The sequence below is a fragment of the Ovis canadensis genome, chromosome 3 (genome assembly GCF_042477335.2).
Source record: "Ovis canadensis isolate MfBH-ARS-UI-01 breed Bighorn chromosome 3, ARS-UI_OviCan_v2, whole genome shotgun sequence".
NCBI lineage: Eukaryota > Metazoa > Chordata > Mammalia > Artiodactyla > Bovidae > Ovis > Ovis canadensis.
Genome location: NC_091247.1, coordinates 216,449,852 through 216,469,487, shown reverse-complemented (window position 1 = coordinate 216,469,487; position 19,636 = coordinate 216,449,852). Strand labels below are relative to the sequence as shown.

The 19,636-nt window shown below is 50.6% G+C and overlaps 1 protein-coding gene and 1 non-coding gene across 4 annotated transcripts in view; one reads left to right on the top strand and one right to left on the bottom strand.

Moving 5' to 3' along the window:
* Positions 1-17,948, top strand: part of NTF3 (neurotrophin 3) — a 76,158-nt gene extending 58,210 nt beyond the window's left edge. For 2 of the 3 annotated variants that reach the window (XM_069581456.1, XM_069581455.1), the window contains exon 2: positions 16,850-17,948. In XM_069581456.1, coding sequence (XP_069437557.1) covers positions 16,850-17,632 — 783 coding nt within the window. In that variant the 3' untranslated portion in view covers positions 17,633-17,948. Of the gene's footprint in view, positions 1-10,668; positions 10,731-16,849 lie in introns of those variants that run through there. The other variant, XM_069581457.1, reaches the window with a different exon arrangement.
* Positions 15,207-15,279, bottom strand: TRNAR-CCU (transfer RNA arginine (anticodon CCU)). The gene has a single exon. It is a non-coding gene; the product is annotated as a tRNA-Arg (tRNA).
* Positions 17,949-19,636: the final 1,688 nt, after the last annotated feature.

Here is a 19,636-nt window from a genome sequence, read left to right as displayed (position 1 = left end):
TGGGTTCCAACTTCCCCTCTCTGTTAATCCGTTCATTAGCGCCAAATTGCAGGGTTCCTTGCCAAACCCATCAAGCATAATTGGAGCTTCTGAAGTCAGATCCCCCAATTACATTCATTCGGGTGTCTCATTAGCCTTGTGTATCATCCAAGCCCATCTTCAGACATGTTTTCCTTCATGATTGTTGTCATTTTCTTAATGCAGGTATTGTTGAGAAAGATTGTTTTTAACAAACACTTTTGCTTAGCCAGTTGTTTGATCTCCAGAGTACAATAAATCCTCAGATGAAATGGAACTGGGAATGGGGGAAGAGGGAGACTGAGGGAGGCTTAGAGAAAAGTAGGTGGAGAACTTGAGCCAAGGACCAGCCCAGCCCATCTCCCCCCACACAATGATGTTCCTGCACTTGGCCCGACTTGGGAAATAATCCACTTTGTGTAAGTGGGTGCATCAAAGAGACGGCAAACCTAGAGCAGAGTACAGTGTGCGTTTTGTAGCTATAGGGATTCTCTTAAAGTCCACCGAGAAATGGAGGAGCTCGGACTTCACTGAGGGTCCAGTGGTTAAGAATCCTCCTGCCAATGCAGGGGCCATGAGTTCGGTCCCTGATCCAGGAAGATTCTACGTGCCGCAGAGCAGCTAAGCCTGTGAGCCACAGCCACTGAGCCTTCACTCTAGAGCCAGTGCTCCGAAACCAGAGAAGCCTGCACACTGCAACCCAAAAGTAACCCCTGCTGGCTGCAGCCAGAGAAAGCCTGGTGTGCAGCGACAAAGACCCAGCATAGCCAAAAATCACGTGAATTTTTTAAAAAGAAATGGAGGTTTTCTTCTTCCTGGACAACCATAGGCATGTGCTCTGTCTTCTGGATTCTTCAAGACTTTTAGACTAGAGAGAGTTATCTTTTTGAGACTGTAGGATCAGGAGTCAGAGGGCAGGTTTCTGGTTCCAGTTCTGATAGCTTTGAACCCATTGCTTACCTCCTCTTATGCCCTAAATTTCTCAGCTTTAAAATAGCAGTGTGTGCTGTCATTTCAGTTCTGTCTGATTCTTTGCAATCACATGGACTGTAGCTCACCAGGCTCCTCTGTCCATGGGATTCTCCAAGAGAATGGGTTGCCATGCCCTCTTCTAGGGGATCTTCCCCACCCAGAGATCAAATCAGCCTCTCTCACGTCTCCTGTCTTGGCAGGAGTGTTCTTTACCACTGGTGCCACCTGGGAACCCCATTAAAATAGCAATACCCTCTCTTTATAATTTTCCTAACTTCACCTCTACCCAAAAAGCTACAAAAGGTAGGATGTAAGTTCTGAACTGCAGTCCTTGGCGTATATAGTCTGTACTCCATGAAGCATCCTTCCTTCTTTAAGAGAATAGGTGGCTCTGCCATGTCCCCACTTTCTCTGCCTGCCACCGGTGTCTGTTTTGAAACACCTTCAGCGTCTTGATGGATGCTTTGCCCACTTCTCCTGTCTGTGCTGGTTGGATTAAGGGGTTGCCTCGCTGCCTGCCTCATGGCAGCCTCTGCTTGCTCTCCTGAGCACCCATGGAGATCTGGAGCCTTTAAGTATAATTGTGCTTTTGAGGAAGAGGCGCTCCACATAGTTCTGTCCCTGAACCTATTCATGGTCAACTTCAGTCCTTCCAACTCAACCCCTCCAGAGCAGCAAAAACCTATCTCCTTGGGTCTTTTGGGAAATCCAGCAAAACTAGTGTGAAGCTGTGCATTGCATTCTTCAAGAGTCAAGCTCAGTTCACATAAGATGCAGAGGAGAGGGGCAGGGGCGTGGGGTAGAGGTCAAGGGAGGAGAGATGGAAGGTCTGCTTCTGTCTCCCCACCAAAGCATTGGAAGTTGTGTTGGAAAAATCTTCAGCCTTTATTTACCACGGTGGGTAGCCACAGGAGGAGGGGCGGGTGGGTGAGAGAGGAGAACAATAGGGGCTGTGTGCCTTGTGCTCAGCCAGCAACGTGGTGAGCTGGGTCAGCGCGGCTCAGTTGGCCCTGGCGCTTTAAAGGGGGTCTCTTGCAGCTGTCGGTGGTGGTGGGCTGGGGCCAAGGCAGGCACTCCGCGGGCACCGGGAGGCAAAGTGGCAGGAACGCCCTGATTCCACGGGCTCCAATCCGATGGAAACCCTCACTGCTTCTTGTGCTATTGAGGGAGAGGCTTGAGGGGAGACACAGAGGAGGTGACCGGGAAAGGGAGCGTGCGTCTCCTGCGGAGAGTGACCGACATATGGAACGTGTTATCCAGAAGGGTTACAGGCTGGGGGAAAGCTCCTAGGCTTTTCCAGGGTGGGATGGGGGAAGGGCCGCCTTCCGAAACTCAAGGAGGTTTCTAAACAAAAGGAATTTGAGAAGGGTTGGAGGAATAATGAGAAATGCAAACTTGACCCAGAGTTTCTCTTTTCTGTCTCCTGGGCTCCCCGGCCTGTCCTTACATGTTTCTAATTCCCGGGGAACCCCAGAGAGCCCCTAGGGCCATGTGCCTTCCTCCCTACATGCAGGGGGTCAGTAGGACCCCAGAGCCATCTCCCACCCTCTGTGTCCACAGGGACCAGACAGAGAGCAGGGAGCACAGAGCCTTGTCTCAGCCCCCAAGGGTGGGCAGAGCACAGGCCCTGCAAAGATTTATCCTGATTCCCTCACTTTATGGAAGAGCCCTCTGGCTCTGCATGGCCCCTTTGCAGTCAGAGCCTCAGCTGCCTGACCGCTCGCCTGTTTGGTGGGAATTGCCCATGGATGGAGGAGCCTGGTGGGCTGCAGTCCATGGGGTCGCTAAGAGTCTGACACGACTGAGCGACTTCACTTTCACTTTTCACTTTCATGCATTGGAGAAGGAAGTGGCACCCCACTCCAGTGTTCTTGCCTGGAGAATCCCAGGGACGGGGGAGCCTGGTGGGCTGCCGTCTACGGGGTCACACAGAGTCGGACACGACTGGAGCGACAGCAGCAGCAGCAGCAGCAGCCCTGCTTCTTCGTGGTTCAGGTTATCATCTTAGAGCTCCGATTTAGATCCGTCCTCCAGGACTGTTGTCAGATGCTTCTGAGCAAATGATGAAGTGTCATCAGTGACACTAAAAGGTGATGCCTCTTGTTCTCTGTACTTTTCCCATCATCTTTCAATGTTGTAACAACCCACCCTAAGCTTGACAGCATAAAAAAACAACTCACCATGTATCATTTCTTATGATGTCATGGGTCAGGGATTTGATTAGAGCTGGGTTGGGAGAATCTTCTGTGTCAGGTGGCCTTGACAGGTTGACTGATGGCTTGGCACGGACCACCAAGGCCAGTCCACCTGCAAGATGATTGGGTGCCTTGGTGAGACTGGCTGGAAGACCATGGTAGGGGAGGGTGGCTCTCTAGCACGGGTGGGTCTCCTTGACGGTCAGTGACCCCCATGCTGGCTTGGGGCCTCAAGAACAGACAGAAGCCACTTGGCCACTTACAGCCTAGCCTTGGAAGTCAGGAAACCGGAAGGACAGAAAAGGACGGAAGAGCCATCAGGCTGGAGGTGAAGTCATCCAGAATGCTGGCAGGGCCAGAGATGGAAGGGAAGCAGCGTGCAATCCCAAAGCTCTTGAGGCATGCGGATGTCCCTAGACAATGGTGCTGACGCTGCGCAGATCTATGTAAGAAAAGGGGAAGGGGTCTACGTTATGGGCTACCTCTTGGGCTCAGTCAGGCTGCAAAGGCTCCAGCCATCTCACAGTGTAGCATTTCATATGTTACACTGATCCCGATTCCCCTGTGCCTCCCTGAGGAAGTCCTGCTGGTGCTCACATCTTGTTGGCAGTTTTCCCTCTCAGTATCCTTATATTTACTTTTCTGGTTTGTTCCAGACAGGCAGCACAGCTCTGGGCCTCTGGAGAGCTGGCTCTGGTTCTGACACCTTCACTAACTTATTGCCGCATATGGGGCAGGTTGTTTTCCTGCTGTAACCTTCACATTATGTGAGATGCTGGTAAATGAGGATGCCAGTGCTGCTTGGCTCGGTAGCTTTAAAAGGACACAGAGAAGCAGGAAGGACCAGAAAATGAGACCACTACTGGGGATGATTTGACTGGTGAAGAAACGGCTCAGAGCTGGCAGGAGGACCAAGAAGCACAGTGTATTAGAAGCTTTGAAAAACTCTTTAGTTCAAGACTTCTTCACCTAGGATCTGTGGGTCTCTGGATTAGCTTTGGGGAGCCTGTCAACTGCCTGGAACTTTTTATGCAAACTGTCTCCTGTTTGTGCACATGTATTTTTTTTAGGGGACAGTTTCTTTCATTTTTTATCACATTCTAAAAAGGTCAAAAATGGCTGAGGACCACTTTAGTCCACCAGCATTCTGTTATGTGATTCTTAACCAGGAGGGATAAGGCCTCCCCAGATGGTATTTGGGAAAGTGTGAGAGCTTTTTTTTTGGGTTGTCACCACGTCTGGGGGACATGATTGACATTTAGTAGGTGGGGGGCAGAGCTTCATGGGTGAGAGACAGAACCGAACAATGAAGAACTAACTATCCTGCCCAAAATACCAGCACCAGCCCTGTGGAAAAAGCTTGCTAGGAATTGAGACCCCGGGATGAGCAGTGAGTATGGGCTCCTCAGTAGCCACTAAGCTGGTCAGGGGCAGAGTTGTTTTTCATTCATAAAGAGTGCCAAGCAAGGGTCCTTTTTTTTTTTAGATTTTTTTTTTTTATGTGGTCCATTTTTAAAGTCTTGATTGAATTGATTACAATATTGCTTCTGCTTTATGGTTTGGTTTTCCTGCCTCAAGGCATGTGGGATCTTAGCTTCCCAGCCAGGGACTGAACCCACACCCCCAGCACTGGAAGGTGACGTCTTCACCACTGGATCAGCAGGGAAGTCCTGAGTCCACAGTATTTCACTTCTCCTTGTCAATATGCTAAAATCTATGAAAACCAAATAATCAGAAATCTGTCTTATCTTCCAAAATCCAGCATTTTTTTTTTTTAATCCCTGGGTTCTCGTTTTTCTTTACCATCCAGTAAGGATGGAGGAAAGGAATGTGTAATATTTGGGGAAACTAAAAGCACAAATAAGTAAGCCCACCAGCCTGCCATTGCACAGATATGCTTCTCAATCACTGTGAATTGGTGATGCCCAGCTTTAGACGGGGTAATGACCCCTTACATTTCAGAGGACCTGTCTTGGAGGTCTCTTTCTCTGAATAAGGAAAGAAGCATTAGGGTACCAGCATGGGGCTCCCTGCCTTGCTCCCTGCAAGCAAGTGACAGGTGCCTTAGCCTCTGTGGAAGGAGTTTAGAGGTGGTCTGCAGTACTGGCTAAAAATACAGCCTGGGGGTCACCCAGGGCTCTGCATCCTGGCTCGGCCTCTCGGTTGATATGTGATCTCAGAAACAACAACTTAATCTGTCTGAACCTCAGTTTCCTGACATGACAAGTGAGGTTGGTCATTGTATCTGTGAAGATGAATTAAGATAATCCATGTAGTATCTCTCAAAGTCCCCAGCATATGGTGGGGCTCAGTAAATACTAGCTGTTTATGAGCAATTATGAGGACTGTATCTGTGATGAAAGACAGCTTTGGGTCCAAAGTGTTGCTGCCAAAATTGCTTTCAGAGGGCAAGCTCTGGATTGGTTTCTGGTCCTGCCCAGCTGCCCAGAACCTGAGTCGATCGACAGTTTGGGACTGGATCATAACACGCCTGAAGTGCCTGCCGCACACCTGGGTTTGGGTGGAAGATGGATTTTCTTCTGTGTGTTCATCCCAGCCTCCCTTAACAAGTGGGCACAGAGAGCCTCGCAAAACCTCCACGAAGGTACCTCTCCTGTCCTGGTTTCTGGACCTGGCAGGGAATTCAGGTGAATGATGGTGGCCGGGTGAGCCATGGAAGGGATGCCCAGCAATGTGGAAGGAGGCCTTGGCCCTCCAAGTCCCCAGAGAGCGCGGTTTCCTAGAACAGGCATCCAGACCAAAGACAGACGAGGACCATGTGCAAGTCTTTCATCCTCCTGAACAGAGGCTGGCTGTGGGCCGGGGGTTATATTTGACACAACCCCGATGGCCAAGCCTGGAGGAGACAGTCTACCCTCTGACCACACTTACTGCGGCCAAGTCCTCATGGGGCCAAACCATGATGGTTTGGGCTGACCCCAGCCTTGCTGCTGCTGCTCTGGTGGGTGTGGTCATAGGTCTGGGCCTTCCAAGCCAGCTGTGGTCTTGGTTTGGAAGAGGCATCCTGAGGGCGAAGGGGAATCCTGCCTTGGGATTTCCCTTCTCTCGCAGCTCTCAGGATGAAGCCGACTTCCTTAATCCTGCCATTTTGAGACCCACCCTTGGCTGGTTAGACAAAGTAGATAATTGATCATCATCATGATTATAATGATTAAAGACTGATAGTCGGAAGCCTTCCAATACAGTTAACTTACAGCTGGGTGTGTTATGTGTATGCTTGACACAGAAACCCAGCTCAGATGCAAGGCAAAGGTCTAGAACAGGAAGTTTTACTTGCTTGGGGTGATTACTCTCTGATGCTAAGAGTTTCACGCCAGCCGTACCCCCAGCTGTCTGTGTAACGGAAGCAACCTCCCCTTGTGTGTTTCCTCACTTGGAAAAATGGAGTTAACCCAGATGCAGAAAATGAAACTGAAATCAAGATGTCTCAGCGCATGAAAGGATACAGCAATTTGGAAATAACTCGACTGTAACCTAGCCTATTTTGGGAAGCTACAGTGTGTGTGCTGTGTGTGTGTGTGCGCACACATCATAAGCCCATGCACACACATTTCTGGGCACAGTGGCAGATGAGTATTAGTGCCCAGAACAAAGAAAACAGAATTTGCATAATCACCATTATGGCCAGTGGCTGGATTGATTCAGACGTCCTCTGCACATCTTTCCATGTTCACCCTCTGGCCATGAAATGAGAGTTGATAGGACGTAAAGGATAAAGTGAATGTAGGCTTCCTGGGGCTTGTGTCGGCACCCCAGGCTCCTTTCAGATCTCTCTGCCAAGATGGGGCCAAGCCAGAGGGTTCCCTGCCCGGGGAGGGACCATGCTACCTTCCTCTCAGCACGGCAGTGTGCTTGGTTTTGACATGTGCCATACCTTCCGTCTCTCACAGCCTTGGGGCCCAAGGAGGGGGTGCTTTGAATGATGTAAAATTTCTCTTCCAGTAGCTGTGCCAAAGCAATTCCCAGCTCTCGACTGACTTCCAGCTCAGGTCGTTTAGCTTGCTTTTGGGGGAGGTTGGTTCCTCATCCCATTCGGGGGTCTCCAGTTTTCACGTATGGGGTTCCCTGGTGGCTCAGTTGGTAAAGAATCTGCCTGCAATGCAGGAGACCCAGGTTCAGTCCCTGGGTGGGGAAGATCCCCTGGAGAAGGAAACGGAAACCCACTCCAGTATTCTTGCCTCTAAAATCCCATGGATAGAGGAGCCTGGCAGGCTACAGTCCATGGGGGTGCAAAGAGTCAGACACGACTTAGCAACTAAACCAGCACAAGTCCTCACCTTCTGGCCTCCAAGAGGGACCAGTTTCAGCAATTCCTTTCCGAGGGAGGTGTCACCCTTCTCAGGTCTATTTCATCTTCCCTCATGCTAGAACATGCCTTCCCTGTTGACCGCATGTCTCGTTTCCACCGGGAAGCCAGTATCCCCTGCAATCTGAGGACCTTGTCTTCCTTTAGATACTGGCCAAGGGTTGTCTGTGCCGATGGGTTTCAGAACCTGGGTCCAGGAAGTTTCAATAAGAGGAGCTATGCAGAGTGCATGCTCAAAATCGCTCAGCAACCCCACAGACTGTAGCCCACCAGGCTCCTCTGTTCATGAGATTCTTCAGTCAATAATACAGGAGCAGGTTGGCATTTCTGTCTCCAGGTATGTAGAACGAGCTGCTTTTAAAGAACTGGGTAGGAATCCATCTCCCTGCATCTGCCGTCGCACTATATTGAGACTGTGTGATGCATACCTACCCAGGTATCAGGGGTCTCACATGTAGTCTCACCAAATACAGCAGAGAGGTGAATCTTTTTGGTTTGGGGGGAATTTAGACCATGCTCGCCAGCGTCTTTGCTGAGAGTCGTGAACTAGTTATCTGACCTCGGCTCCATTTCTTACCCTCTCTAGAGCTCGATTTATGTATTTTTGCCCAATGGCTCAGCAGGCAAAGAATCTGTCTGCAATGCAGGAGACACAGGATATGTGGTTCGATCCCTGGGTCAGGAAGATCCCCTGGAGGAGGGCACAGCAACCCACTCCAATATTCTTGCCTGGAGAATCCCATGGACAGAGGAGCCTAGTAGGCTGCAGTCCATAAAGTCGCAAAGAGCTGGACATGACTGAAAACACACACACGTGCTTCCTAAGACAAGGAGTGGTCAGAGTGGCCACCCTCGGAGATGTGCTAAGAGTGAGCGAGGTGGGTCTGAGGGACACACATGGAACCATCGGGAAAATGGGGCCCCGGACACCCGCCCAGCCCGTGCTCATGAGTTTATTTCTCATCCGATCCTTCCAGCCACCCTAAGTCGCTCCTTCCCTCCATCCTTCCACAAGTGTTTCCCTCTCTGTTGGTTTTGGATTCATCTCGCCCCCAGCGAGTTAGCCTAAGTGTTTCCAGGCTAATCTCATCCCGCTCCTTCCAGGTCGCCAGCCCCTCGGGGGACTGGGGAGTAATTGGTTTGTCCTCACCCGTGTTTGTAGCGCCTTCCCCCTATGCGTCATCTGTGCTTTTTAATTAATCTGCCACTTTTTCCTCTCTCTTGCTTCCGGATCATTAATAAAGAGATTAAGCCAAACCAGACTGATCCCTAGCAGAGGCTCCGCTGGGACCCCTCTCTCCCAGCTCCCAGCCTTGTCAGGGGTCAGAACACCTTCATGTGGTCCCGGCCGACTCATTTTGAGGCCTTGGGACCTGTGTTCAGAACAAAGCCAATTTGAATTAATTTTGCAATTAAGATAGGGGAATGAGCCTAGCTGGTCCTTTTATATAAAGGCCTTAGTTTAATATTTCCACCACATTCCTTTCCCTTTTGTCATGCGGCTTTAAATCACTCGCCTTCCCACCTCTCTCCTCTTCCACTGGCTGAACAAGATATAAGGATTATCTGGCAGGATGTGGTCTTTAGAGCCCTTGGCATTCGTCAGAGACCAGGTCATCGCTGCAGCAAGTCTCCAGGGAATGAGGTCCTTCTGGCCGCAGCTGGCCAGTGTGCTGGTTCATCCCAGACAGATGGGGCTGCCCTGGATGTAATGAAACCTCTTGAATTCGCATATTCAATACTTGGCACATTAAAAAGCATTTCCACCTTTGATCTCACGCCTCCTGCCCGAGGAAAGCCAGAACAGAGCCTCTGGGCCTTCTGTGTAAGTCACACCCCGAGTTCCAGCACTGGGACTAAACCCAGGGTCTGAGGTGGTACATTTACGCCCCACGATGCAAAGCATGTGACAGGCACCTGCAGGAGAGACGGGGGGAGACCGGGTTTTGTTTCGTTCCCTGGGGAACACTTTGCTAGGGAGTCTGAAAGGAGGACACAGGAGTGGTGGCCTCAAACCCCTGGAAACTCTGCACAGAGCTGCCTGGAAGCTTCTTGGAGAGGTGATCAGCTTGCCAGGTTGAGTTGTCCTGACTCCAGGCTTGGAACCTGAGCATCCTCTGGAAGATGTGAGAGCCAGGACAGACAGACAGACGGACAGCACAGGGCCTCTGCTGCAGAGCCAGACAGCCATCTCATCTGAGCTCTGCTGCTTGTTGGCTAGTTATTAAACCTCTGCATGCCTCTTTTTTTCCCCATCATTAGTACCTGCCTCCGAGGGGTTATTACCAAGATGGCAGATGTGGTGTCAGTAGCCCACCTGCGGCATGTTTGTGTTTGGTGCTCCCAATGCCCAGGCTACAAAGTCACTCACTACAGCTGCAACATGTGGCGCTAGTGGTAAAGAACCCACCTGCCAATGCAGGAGCTCGTAAGAGACACGGGCTCAGTCCCTGGGTTGGGAAGACCCCTTGGAGGAAGGCACAGCAACCCACTCCAGTCTTCTTGCCTGGAAAGTCCCATGGACAGAGGAGTCTGGTGAGCTACGGTCTATGAGAGCACAAAGGGTCGGACATGACTGAAGCAACCCAGCACGCATACACAGGTGCAGAAGGCAAGGTCTCCAGGTTTGTGACCAGGAGGTGGCGCGCCGGGCCAGGGAGCTAGTCGTGGAGTGGTGACGTGGAACCCAGCAGCGACGGCCACCGTCTGCCGTGTGTGGCCCGACAGACCTGGCTTTCAGTAGCCTCAGACCCTGTACCTCTGTCCTCACCAGCTTCTCTTCCATTTCAGCTGCTTCTTGCAGACCCCAAACCCTCTGTGTGTGTTGTATACTGAGCTAGAAAGGAGGAATCAGAAATTGCTTTCTTTTGAGTATTTTGAGGGATGGTGAAACCTTGTAGGAATGTTGCTCCGGGGACTGGGAAAACACCATATGTGGGAAAGCATTTCGGAGCAAGGAAAATAGCATCTGCGAGTTGGTCGGGATCTTGGAAAAGTCTGAGCGGGGGAAAGGGGCACTGGGGAGAGTGCAGGAAGGGGGCTTGCCGGGCTCTTTAACAGGTCTTTTTCCAATTATAGCTGAGAAGAGCCTGGGGACCCTGGCCTGCTGCAGAGCCAGGCCCGTATTTTCTTTGGGAGAAGAAGGCAGAGTTGATTGGCTTCCAAACCAGGCTTGGCAGAAGCCCAAACAGCATCCCAGGCCAGGAAGCTGTGTCTTGGTAGGTCTTGCCTGCTGTAGATGCTCATTCAGTAAACAGACCCGGAGACTCCATGACAGTGCAGCCCTGGGCCGGACAACAGGGACTGGGGTATGAGAAGGGTGTGGCTGTGTCATCCAAGAGGTGACACGCAGACACGGATAACACAGTAGGATCATTGCTTGAACAGGGGTCTCTGTACCCTGCAGTCACCACTTGCAAGGGAGCATAGGAGTCTCTCTGAATCGAAACCTGCACTGCTGTGCCTTGCCGAGCCCTGTCTTCCCTTCTCCCCTCGCCACGCCAGGGAGCCAGACCTCTGGTACCCAGTGTGTGCGCGTGGAGGGCAAGGGTGCAGCATCTCTGCTGCCTCCGATAACTCAGGTTCATATTGATCCAGCATGCCCAGTGGATCACTCTGTGCCGGGCATGGTGCTGAGAGCTTTCCTAGCACCCTTGGTGTCGTGATCCACCCCGACAGTGACCTTGACCATGCTTGAGCCTTGTGATCTCTGTTGCACTTAAGAACGAAGTCTCAAGCTTCCCTAAGTGGTCCAGTGGTTAAGAATCTGCCTGCCAACACAGGGAACATGGGTTCAATCCCTGGTCCGGGAAGATCCCACAAGCTTTGGGGCAGCTAAGCCCATGTGCCACAACTACTGAGCCTGTGCCCTAGAGCCCGTGCTCCACACCAAGAGAAGCCACTGCATTGAGAAGCCGGAGCATCTTAACAAAGAGAAGCCTCAGCTCACTGCAACTAGGGAAAGCCTGAGCAGCAAAGAAGGCCCAGCATAGCCAAAAATAAATTAAATTAAATTTTCAAATAATTTTTTTAAAAAGAGCCAAATCTCCCCTGTCCATCTCTGCGTCATATAGCTGTGAGACCCTTACACAACTCACTTTACACCACAGCGGGTCTCAGCATCCTCAATGGTAAACATGAGATGGTTATCTACAGCCCCTTCCGGCTTCAACATCTGTGTTAGGGCGAATTTTATTAGCAACATTCTTGGGCTTTCTCTGTGCAAAAAAAGCTGAAAGCAGATTATCAAAGTGAAGTCTGCAGGAAGCCTGCTGGGTTTTAATGCAGCCTTGCAAATAATCTAGAAACACTTCCCAACCTGCAGCTGATTCCAAAGTATCATGACAAGGCTTTTGGACTTGATGCCAAGAGACAGTCTGGATCCAGAAATGGGCAGGACCTGTGCCGAGGGGCATTTGGGAGTTCTCATGTCATTCATTTTGTTCATCTGTCCGCCCCCCCTCCTTCACCAGTGCCGGCCAGATGTTTCTGCAGAATTTGTGTGCCTGGAACCCGAGGGGGTGGCAGGGTTTGCCCTGGGGCTCCCAGATGTAGATGGGATGGTAGAAACAGTGCAGCCTCCATATGTGTCTGTAAAAAATTGAAAAGCAATAAGTCAACTGCAAGTCAGTCTGCTTTGTGCGATCTGATCACAGGGCTGGGCAGTTGTTTGCAGTGTTGGTGATGAAAGCTTCCTCCCTGACGACCCTGACCTTTCCCCCCAATCCCCATTGCCAAGGAGAGCAAAGAAGATGGTCTCACAGGCCTTTATCATGGTCCACAACCCCAGGCCCTCCCAGCCAGGTTGTACTAAAGTCGCAGCTCCTGTCCACAGCCCTGCTTGCGTCACCCTACCTCATGGTACCCTGTGGCCTTTGCGCATCTCTCTTGACAAACAATGACTTTCCACTTCTTTGTTGTTGTTCAGTCACTAAGTCGTGTCTGACTCTTTGTGACCCCACTGACTGCAGCATGCCAAGCTTCCCTGTCCTTCATTGTCTCCCAGAGTCTGCTCACATTCATGTCCATCAAGTCAGTGATGCCATCCAGCCATCTCATCCTCTGTCGTCCCCTTCTCCTCCCATCTTCAATCTTTCCCAGCATCAGGGTCTTTTCCAGTGAGTCAGCTCTTCCCATTAGGTGACCAAAGTATTGGAGCTTCAGCATCAGTCCTTCCAATGAATATTCAGGGTTGATCTCCTTGCAGTCCAAGGGACTCTCAAGAGTCTTCTCCAACCCCACTGTTCGAAAGCATCAGTTCTCTGACACTCAGCATTCTTTATGATCCACCTCTCACATCTGTACATGACTACTGGAAAAACCATAGCTTTGACTTTACGGACTTTAGGCGGCAAAGTGATGTCTTTGCTTTTTAACATATTGTCTAGTTTTGCCCTAGTTTTTCTTCCAAGAAGCAGGCACCTTTTAATTTCATGGCTGCTGTCACCATCCACAGTGATTTTGTAGCCCAAGAAAATAAAGTCTGTCACTGTTTCCATTTTCCCCCCATCTATTACATTCACACAATTTCATCAAGACAGACCATCTTAGTTCTTACAGCCAGGGCATCGCACAGGGGCCCACACCCAGAAAGGGGACCTTGAACTCAAAGTGTAACACTCTGTGGTCACCATCTTGAAATTCTGCAGAATTGTATCTTCGTGGGTTTTGTAAGTGAAGCCACATGGGACCGTGGAACATGCGCCTGGGGCTTTGGAGCGTGCCTTCTAACATGGTCCCATCTCCTGCCACCACTCTGCCTCTGAGAAATGTTTGCTCTCAGCCCTGCAGCCTTGGGAGCTGGTTCTGCCTTCAGCCACCCTCGGTCCATCTCTGACTCACTGTACCCACTTTGTATTCGCTGTGGTGTGGACTCAGGGGAGAGGCGGACACAGACAAGAAGGAGGGGGCCGCTGGCCTTGGAGGGCAGCATCCAGTGAGTAAGCTACATCATGCCGAGAGGGCTGGGACATGCGCCACCATGATGTGGGCATGCAGAGGGGGTTGGGCTGCTGCTATTGGAGGAGCATGATGGAAAAGTTAGCTTCTGAACTGGGTGCTGAAGAGTGAGCAACATTTCAACAGAAGAGGAGGCGATGAGAGTGTGTGAGGGGAAGGGTCACATGGGTCATAAAGCTTATTTAAGTGGCTGCTGAACAGTGAGCCAGGCTGCAGATGGGGCATGGGAGCCCAGTCATGATGTGATGAAAAGAAACACTGATCTTGGACTGCAGAGACTGCCCCCCTCTGCTTCCTGTGTCTCTCCCCTTCTTTAAACTGCAGTTTGGGGGTTCCTCATCTATAAAATGAAGTGAAAAGTGAAAGTGTTAGTCGCTCAGTCTTGTCTGACTCTTTGCAACCCCATGGACTGTAGCCGCGAGGCTCCTCTGTCCATGGGATTCTCCAGGCAAGAATGCTAGAATAGGTTGCCATGCCCTTCTCCAGGGGGTCTTCCTGATCCAGGGATCAAAGCCTGGTTTCATGCTTTACAGGAGGATTCTTTACCATCTGAGCCACCAGAGAAGCCCATATAAAATAAAGGAGTTGGAGTCAATGCCTTTCTGCTTCTAACATCCTTTGGTTCCATACACAGACCACTCCCCATAAAGCAGCCCAATCCATCAAGGCTCTTCCTTCCAACTCACCCTTGCAGAGACCTTACCAATCTAGGCATGGACTCTTATTCCACCTGGGACCTCCCTCCACTCACCTCATTTGTTCAATTTCCGTATGAGCAGGTAGCCTGCATATCTTAGTTGATGGTAATGGGGCTTGGGCAGGGTGGGCGGGGGCAGTTCATAAATCTTTTTTTAATATAAATTTATTTATTTTAATTGGAGATTAATTACTTTACAATATTGTATTGGTTTTGCCATACATCAACATGAATCCACTATAGGTATACACGTGTTCTCCATCCTGAACCCCCCTCCCTCCTCCCTCCCGGTACCATCCCTCTGGGTCTTCCCAGTGCACCAGCCCCAAGCATCCAGTATCATGCATTGAACCTGGACTGGCGATTTGTTTCATATACTATATTATACATGTTTTTTGATAGCCTCTCCACCCCAAATTATTTCGTGGCGTCTGTCTTCTTTCTTGGAAGGGAGAAGGCAGTATAATTCCAGTTGCATGCCATATTTTTTGTGTTGTTCAAGTTTCATTTTGTTGGGCCTGCAAGATTGAAGGGAAAAATCACTTTTATGTGGAGTTGGGGTGGGGAGATTAGTTACTCCATGGGAACCATTTTCCCAGGATCATGCCATTCCTGAGGGGGCCATCTCTAGATGGCGGCAGCAAAGCTAGAATCCTTCGCTCAGCCTTGACCTTGAAAGAATCAGTTGTCCAGAGAGTGGTTCCCATGGAAGGAAGATGCTCCCCTTATCAGAGAAACAGGCCGGGAGCCAGGAGGAGGAAGCTGGAAAGTGACAGCAGCGTTGCTGGCCTTTGGGGACACCAGAGCAGCTCTTCAGGCAAGATGTGGAAAGAGGCCACATCTGTGAGTCCTGGGAGAGAGTTAGCTTGGGCGGGCTCAGACACAGGCAGGTTCTGAGCCATGGGTAAGCAGGACGGCTCGTCTCCTCTTTTTTTAACTGCTGTTTATTTGGCTGGGCGGGGTTGCAGCACACAGGGTCTTCTAGTAGTGGCATGCACTCTTTTGTTGTGACATGGAAACTTTTAGTTGTGGCATCTAGTTCCCTGACCAGGAATCGAACCCGGGCCCCCTGCATCAGGAGTGCAGAATCTTAGCCACTGGACCAGCAGGGAGGTCCCAGGACTGATTTTCTGGGTCTTGTGCCACCTTTGTTTATTTCCCTTCTCTTCTCCCCCTGGGTTTTGTAGTCTTTCTGGAAATACCCAAGGTGAGCCAAGGGAAGGATTTGATTTTCCATGCTTAGAGCTTTAAAGAGGAAACGACAGAGCCCTGGGGACGGTGAGGCAGCTGCAATGGTGGTAAGAGAAAGAGCACTCGTGGCGGGTGGGGCAAAGTGCAGGGCACTGGGGAGGGTCTAACGAGCGGCCACCCCTCCCGCACCAGAGCCCTTGCTTCCAGGGCTGTGCTCGAGGGAGGGAGTGACCAGCATGAAGGTATGTGGAGATCAGCCGCCTAATTCCACACGGAGTCGGCAGAAACCCCAAGTGGAGGCTCTACTATGGCAACAGAACGAAAGCGTTGATGGGTTAAGATGCCACTGAACCAAGGAGACAGCAGAGTTAGAAATAGAACCATTAAAAAAGGAGCGTTTCATAGTGGGAAACTTAAAACATCAGACAAGATAAACCGACAGGGAATCTTGAGCTTCGGGGCAAGTGCAGCCCATTCATTTGAGCTGAGTCTCCACCTTCGGCAGGCGGTGCTTTGTGGTGGGGGGGGGGGTCTGCTGTCTTGGGAAGAGGGCATCTGGGGATCAGGTGGGCACGTTGGCAAGCATGTCCATCACAGAGCTCGGCAGAGAACCCTGACACTCAGGCCATCTCACAGAGTGGGTCGTTACAGGGGCAGGAGGACTGCTCTGCCGGGCTGGCCAATGATGACCCCTCTCTGATGCTGCAGATTGAGGGGAAGCTGGCCCAACCCCCAGCCTCAGGGTATTCACTCCTTCAGGAGAGCCCAGGGGCCGCAGCAAAGTGGGCAAGAGAACTCTGATTCTTGACACAATTGCAAGGCTGCCGCTGCTGATATTTTTTATTAGAAACATAGTGTATGCACCTTTAGAATTTTCAGGTTCCGTTTCTTTGTAGTTTCATGAGGTGGAGAGAGAGGTGGTCTTTTCAGGTTCAAGGGACATTTAAAGAAACAGCAGGATGTCCCCCTCCCCCAGCAGAAGGCTACAGACGGTGGACCTCAGGTGCACAGGTGACAGGTACTGTCCATCCGAGAAGGATCCAGGCTGAATGCCCAGAGATGACCTCTGCTGCTTTAGGTCCTCGGGAGAGACCTGACTCTTCCAGGCTGTAGCCCTTCAGGGATATTCTTTGTCTTTGTGAGACAGATTGTTTTCCCTTCTCTCTCACACCACACACACACACACACACACACACACACACACACACACACACACACACACGTCTCTTTCCCTCTCACCCAGCCACGCTGCTGGAAGAAGGATTGTTGGGGTGAAGGCGCTTGGCTATCTAGGAGAGTAAGAGGGGAAGGCGAGTGGAATAGACAGCCTCTGTCTCTGCCATCACGGGGGCGTTCTGATGCTCTCCTTGGGTGGTGGTACTCAGCTCTCCATCCTGCCTCACAGGGATCCCCAGGCTCAGGTATCTGGTCCAGGAATGACATGGACACAGCCGCCACCACCTGCTAGTAACACCCGTGTTTCCTTTTCAGATCTTACAGGTGAACAAGGTGATGTCCATCTTGTTTTATGTGATGTTTCTCGCTTATCTCCGTGGCGTCCAAGGGAACAGCATGGATCAAAGGAGTCTGCCGGAAGACTCACTGAATTCCCTGATAATCAAGCTGATCCAGGCAGATATTTTAAAAAACAAGCTCTCCAAACAGATGGTGGACGTTAAGGAGAACTACCAGAGCACCCTGCCCAAAGCAGAGGCCCCGCCCCGAGAGCCCGCCAAGTCGGAATTCCAGCCAGTGACGGCCATGGGCCCCGAACTGCTGCGGCACCAGAGACGCTACAACTCGCCCCGGGTCCTGCTGAGTGACAGCACCCCCCTGGAGCCCCCTCCCCTGTACCTCATGGAGGATTACGTGGGCAACCCCGTGGTGGCCAACAGAACGTCGAGGAGGAAGAGGTACGCGGAGCACAAGAGCCACCGGGGCGAGTACTCCGTGTGCGACAGCGAGAGCCTGTGGGTGACCGACAAGTCATCGGCCATTGACATCCGGGGACACCAGGTCACGGTGCTGGGGGAGATCAAGACCGGCAACTCCCCCGTCAAACAATATTTTTATGAGACGAGATGTAAGGAGGCCAGGCCTGTCAAGAACGGTTGCAGAGGAATTGATGACAAACACTGGAACTCACAGTGCAAAACCTCCCAAACCTACGTCCGCGCGCTGACGTCAGAAAACAACAAACTGGTCGGCTGGCGGTGGATCCGGATAGACACGTCCTGTGTGTGTGCCTTGTCGAGGAAGATCGGAAGAACATAACTTGGCATCTCTCCCCATATATAAATTATTACTTTAAATTATATGATATGCATGTAGCATATAAATGTTTATATTGTTTTTATATATTATAAGTTGACCTTTATTTATTAAACTTCGGCAACCCTTACAGTATATAAGCTTTTTTCTCAATAAAATCCGTGTGCTTGGCTTCCCTCAGGCCTTCTCCCATCTGTTAAACCTGATTCTGTAACCCAGCTCCCGGGAGCTGCCCTGTAAAGTCTGTGTACACGACTATTTCGCATTCAGTATTGTCAAAGGCCGTGACTGTCGTTTTAGTAAACTTGTTGAAATCGGCTGATGTCAGAGTTGTGTGTAGACACAGTTCCGTACCCCCTTTCAGGATGCATCATAATTGATTCATTAATTAAAAGAACTGGTACCACTTCCGCCACAGGGATGCTGAGCGGCTCTTAATTCTGGCCGGCAAGCTCATTGTCCAAGAACCTCCTCGCCTTCCTCTGCTGTCAGTTTTTGCCAATTAGAATTATGTTATGGTCCCAGAACAATAACAACGAATCTGGCAGTTTTCATTTTGGAAGTTTCTTTTCAGCTCATTTGTTGTTTGGGGGTTTGAGATTGTTAAGGGTTGAATTTCTTTTTTTCATTTTACTTTTCTTGGCTTCGGTTTTTGTTTTGCTCTGTGTAAAAGTGGTTTTCATCTTCCGAGGCACATAGGAAAATGTTCTTTTAACTATTTGTAACAGAAATAATTGTAGAGTTACCCAGGAGCAGAAGTGGATGGTGAGTCATCTGTGCATAGAAGAGAAATGTGGTCCTGATAGATTCTCCAGGCATTTCTTCTGCCTCCCCATCCTCTGCTGACTCTTCCTGCAGCCCCAGGGGGAACTGATGATAAAGGCTTATGCTGCAGGAGGGAGTCAGACCTTGGTTCAAATTCCAGCTCTTCCCCGTGACTGTGGGCAGGGCTTTGAAGGCACCCTGAGCCCAGGTTGCCTGGAGTCAGAGAATCAGATGTGGGGCTTGCCTACCGCACAGGAGGCCATAGTTAGGCCCTATGATCATGGTAGGCATCTCAGAGTCCCAGCATGGTGTAGATATTCAAGAATAAAAGTTCCTCCCCGCCCCCCCGCCCCCGCTCTCCTTCTCCTTACTTAGGTACTGTGCTCCTCTCTGTGGTTTTTGTTTGAGGGTTTCATTTTGTTCTCCCCACCCCCACCCCTACCTTGATTGAGATGTAATTGACATGTAACGCTGTATAAGCCCAAGGTGTGCAATGTGATGGTTTGACACATGTACATATTGTGAAATGTTTACCACTGTAAGGTTACTTAGCACATCCTTCACCTCATGTAGTTGCCATTGTTGTTACTGTGACAACATTTTAAATCTACTCATTGCTGCTGCTGCTAAGTCGCTTCAGTTGTGTCCGACTCTGTGCGACCCCATAGACGGCAGCCCACCAGGCTCCCCTGTCCCTGGGATTCTCCAGGCAAGAACACTGGAGTGGGTTGCCATTTCCTCCACCAGTGCATGAAAGTGAAAAGTGAAAGTGAAGTCGCTCAGTCGTGTCCGACTCCTAGTGGCCCCATGGACTGCAGCCCACCAAGCTCCTCCGTCCATGGGATTTTCCAGGCAAGAGTACTGGAGTGGGGTGCCATTGCCTTCTCCTACTCATCGCTACTTTCAAGTATACAGTACAGTATTGTCATCACGGTCACCAGGCTGTACATTCAATCCCCCAAAATTTCTTCTTCTTAAAATTTGAAATTTCTACTCTCCTCCTCTTCCCCATCCCCGAACCCTGGCAACCGAAATTCTACTCTGTGCTTCTATTAGTTCAACTTTCTTGTTGTTTAGTTCAGTCGTGTCTAACTCATTTTCAACCCCATGGGTTGTAGCCCACCAGGCTCCTCTGCTCATGGAATCCCCAGGCCACAGTACCAGAATGGGTTGTCTTTCCCTTCTCTAGGGGATCTTCCCAACCTGGGGCTGGAACCCAGGTCCTGTGCATTGCAGGTGGAT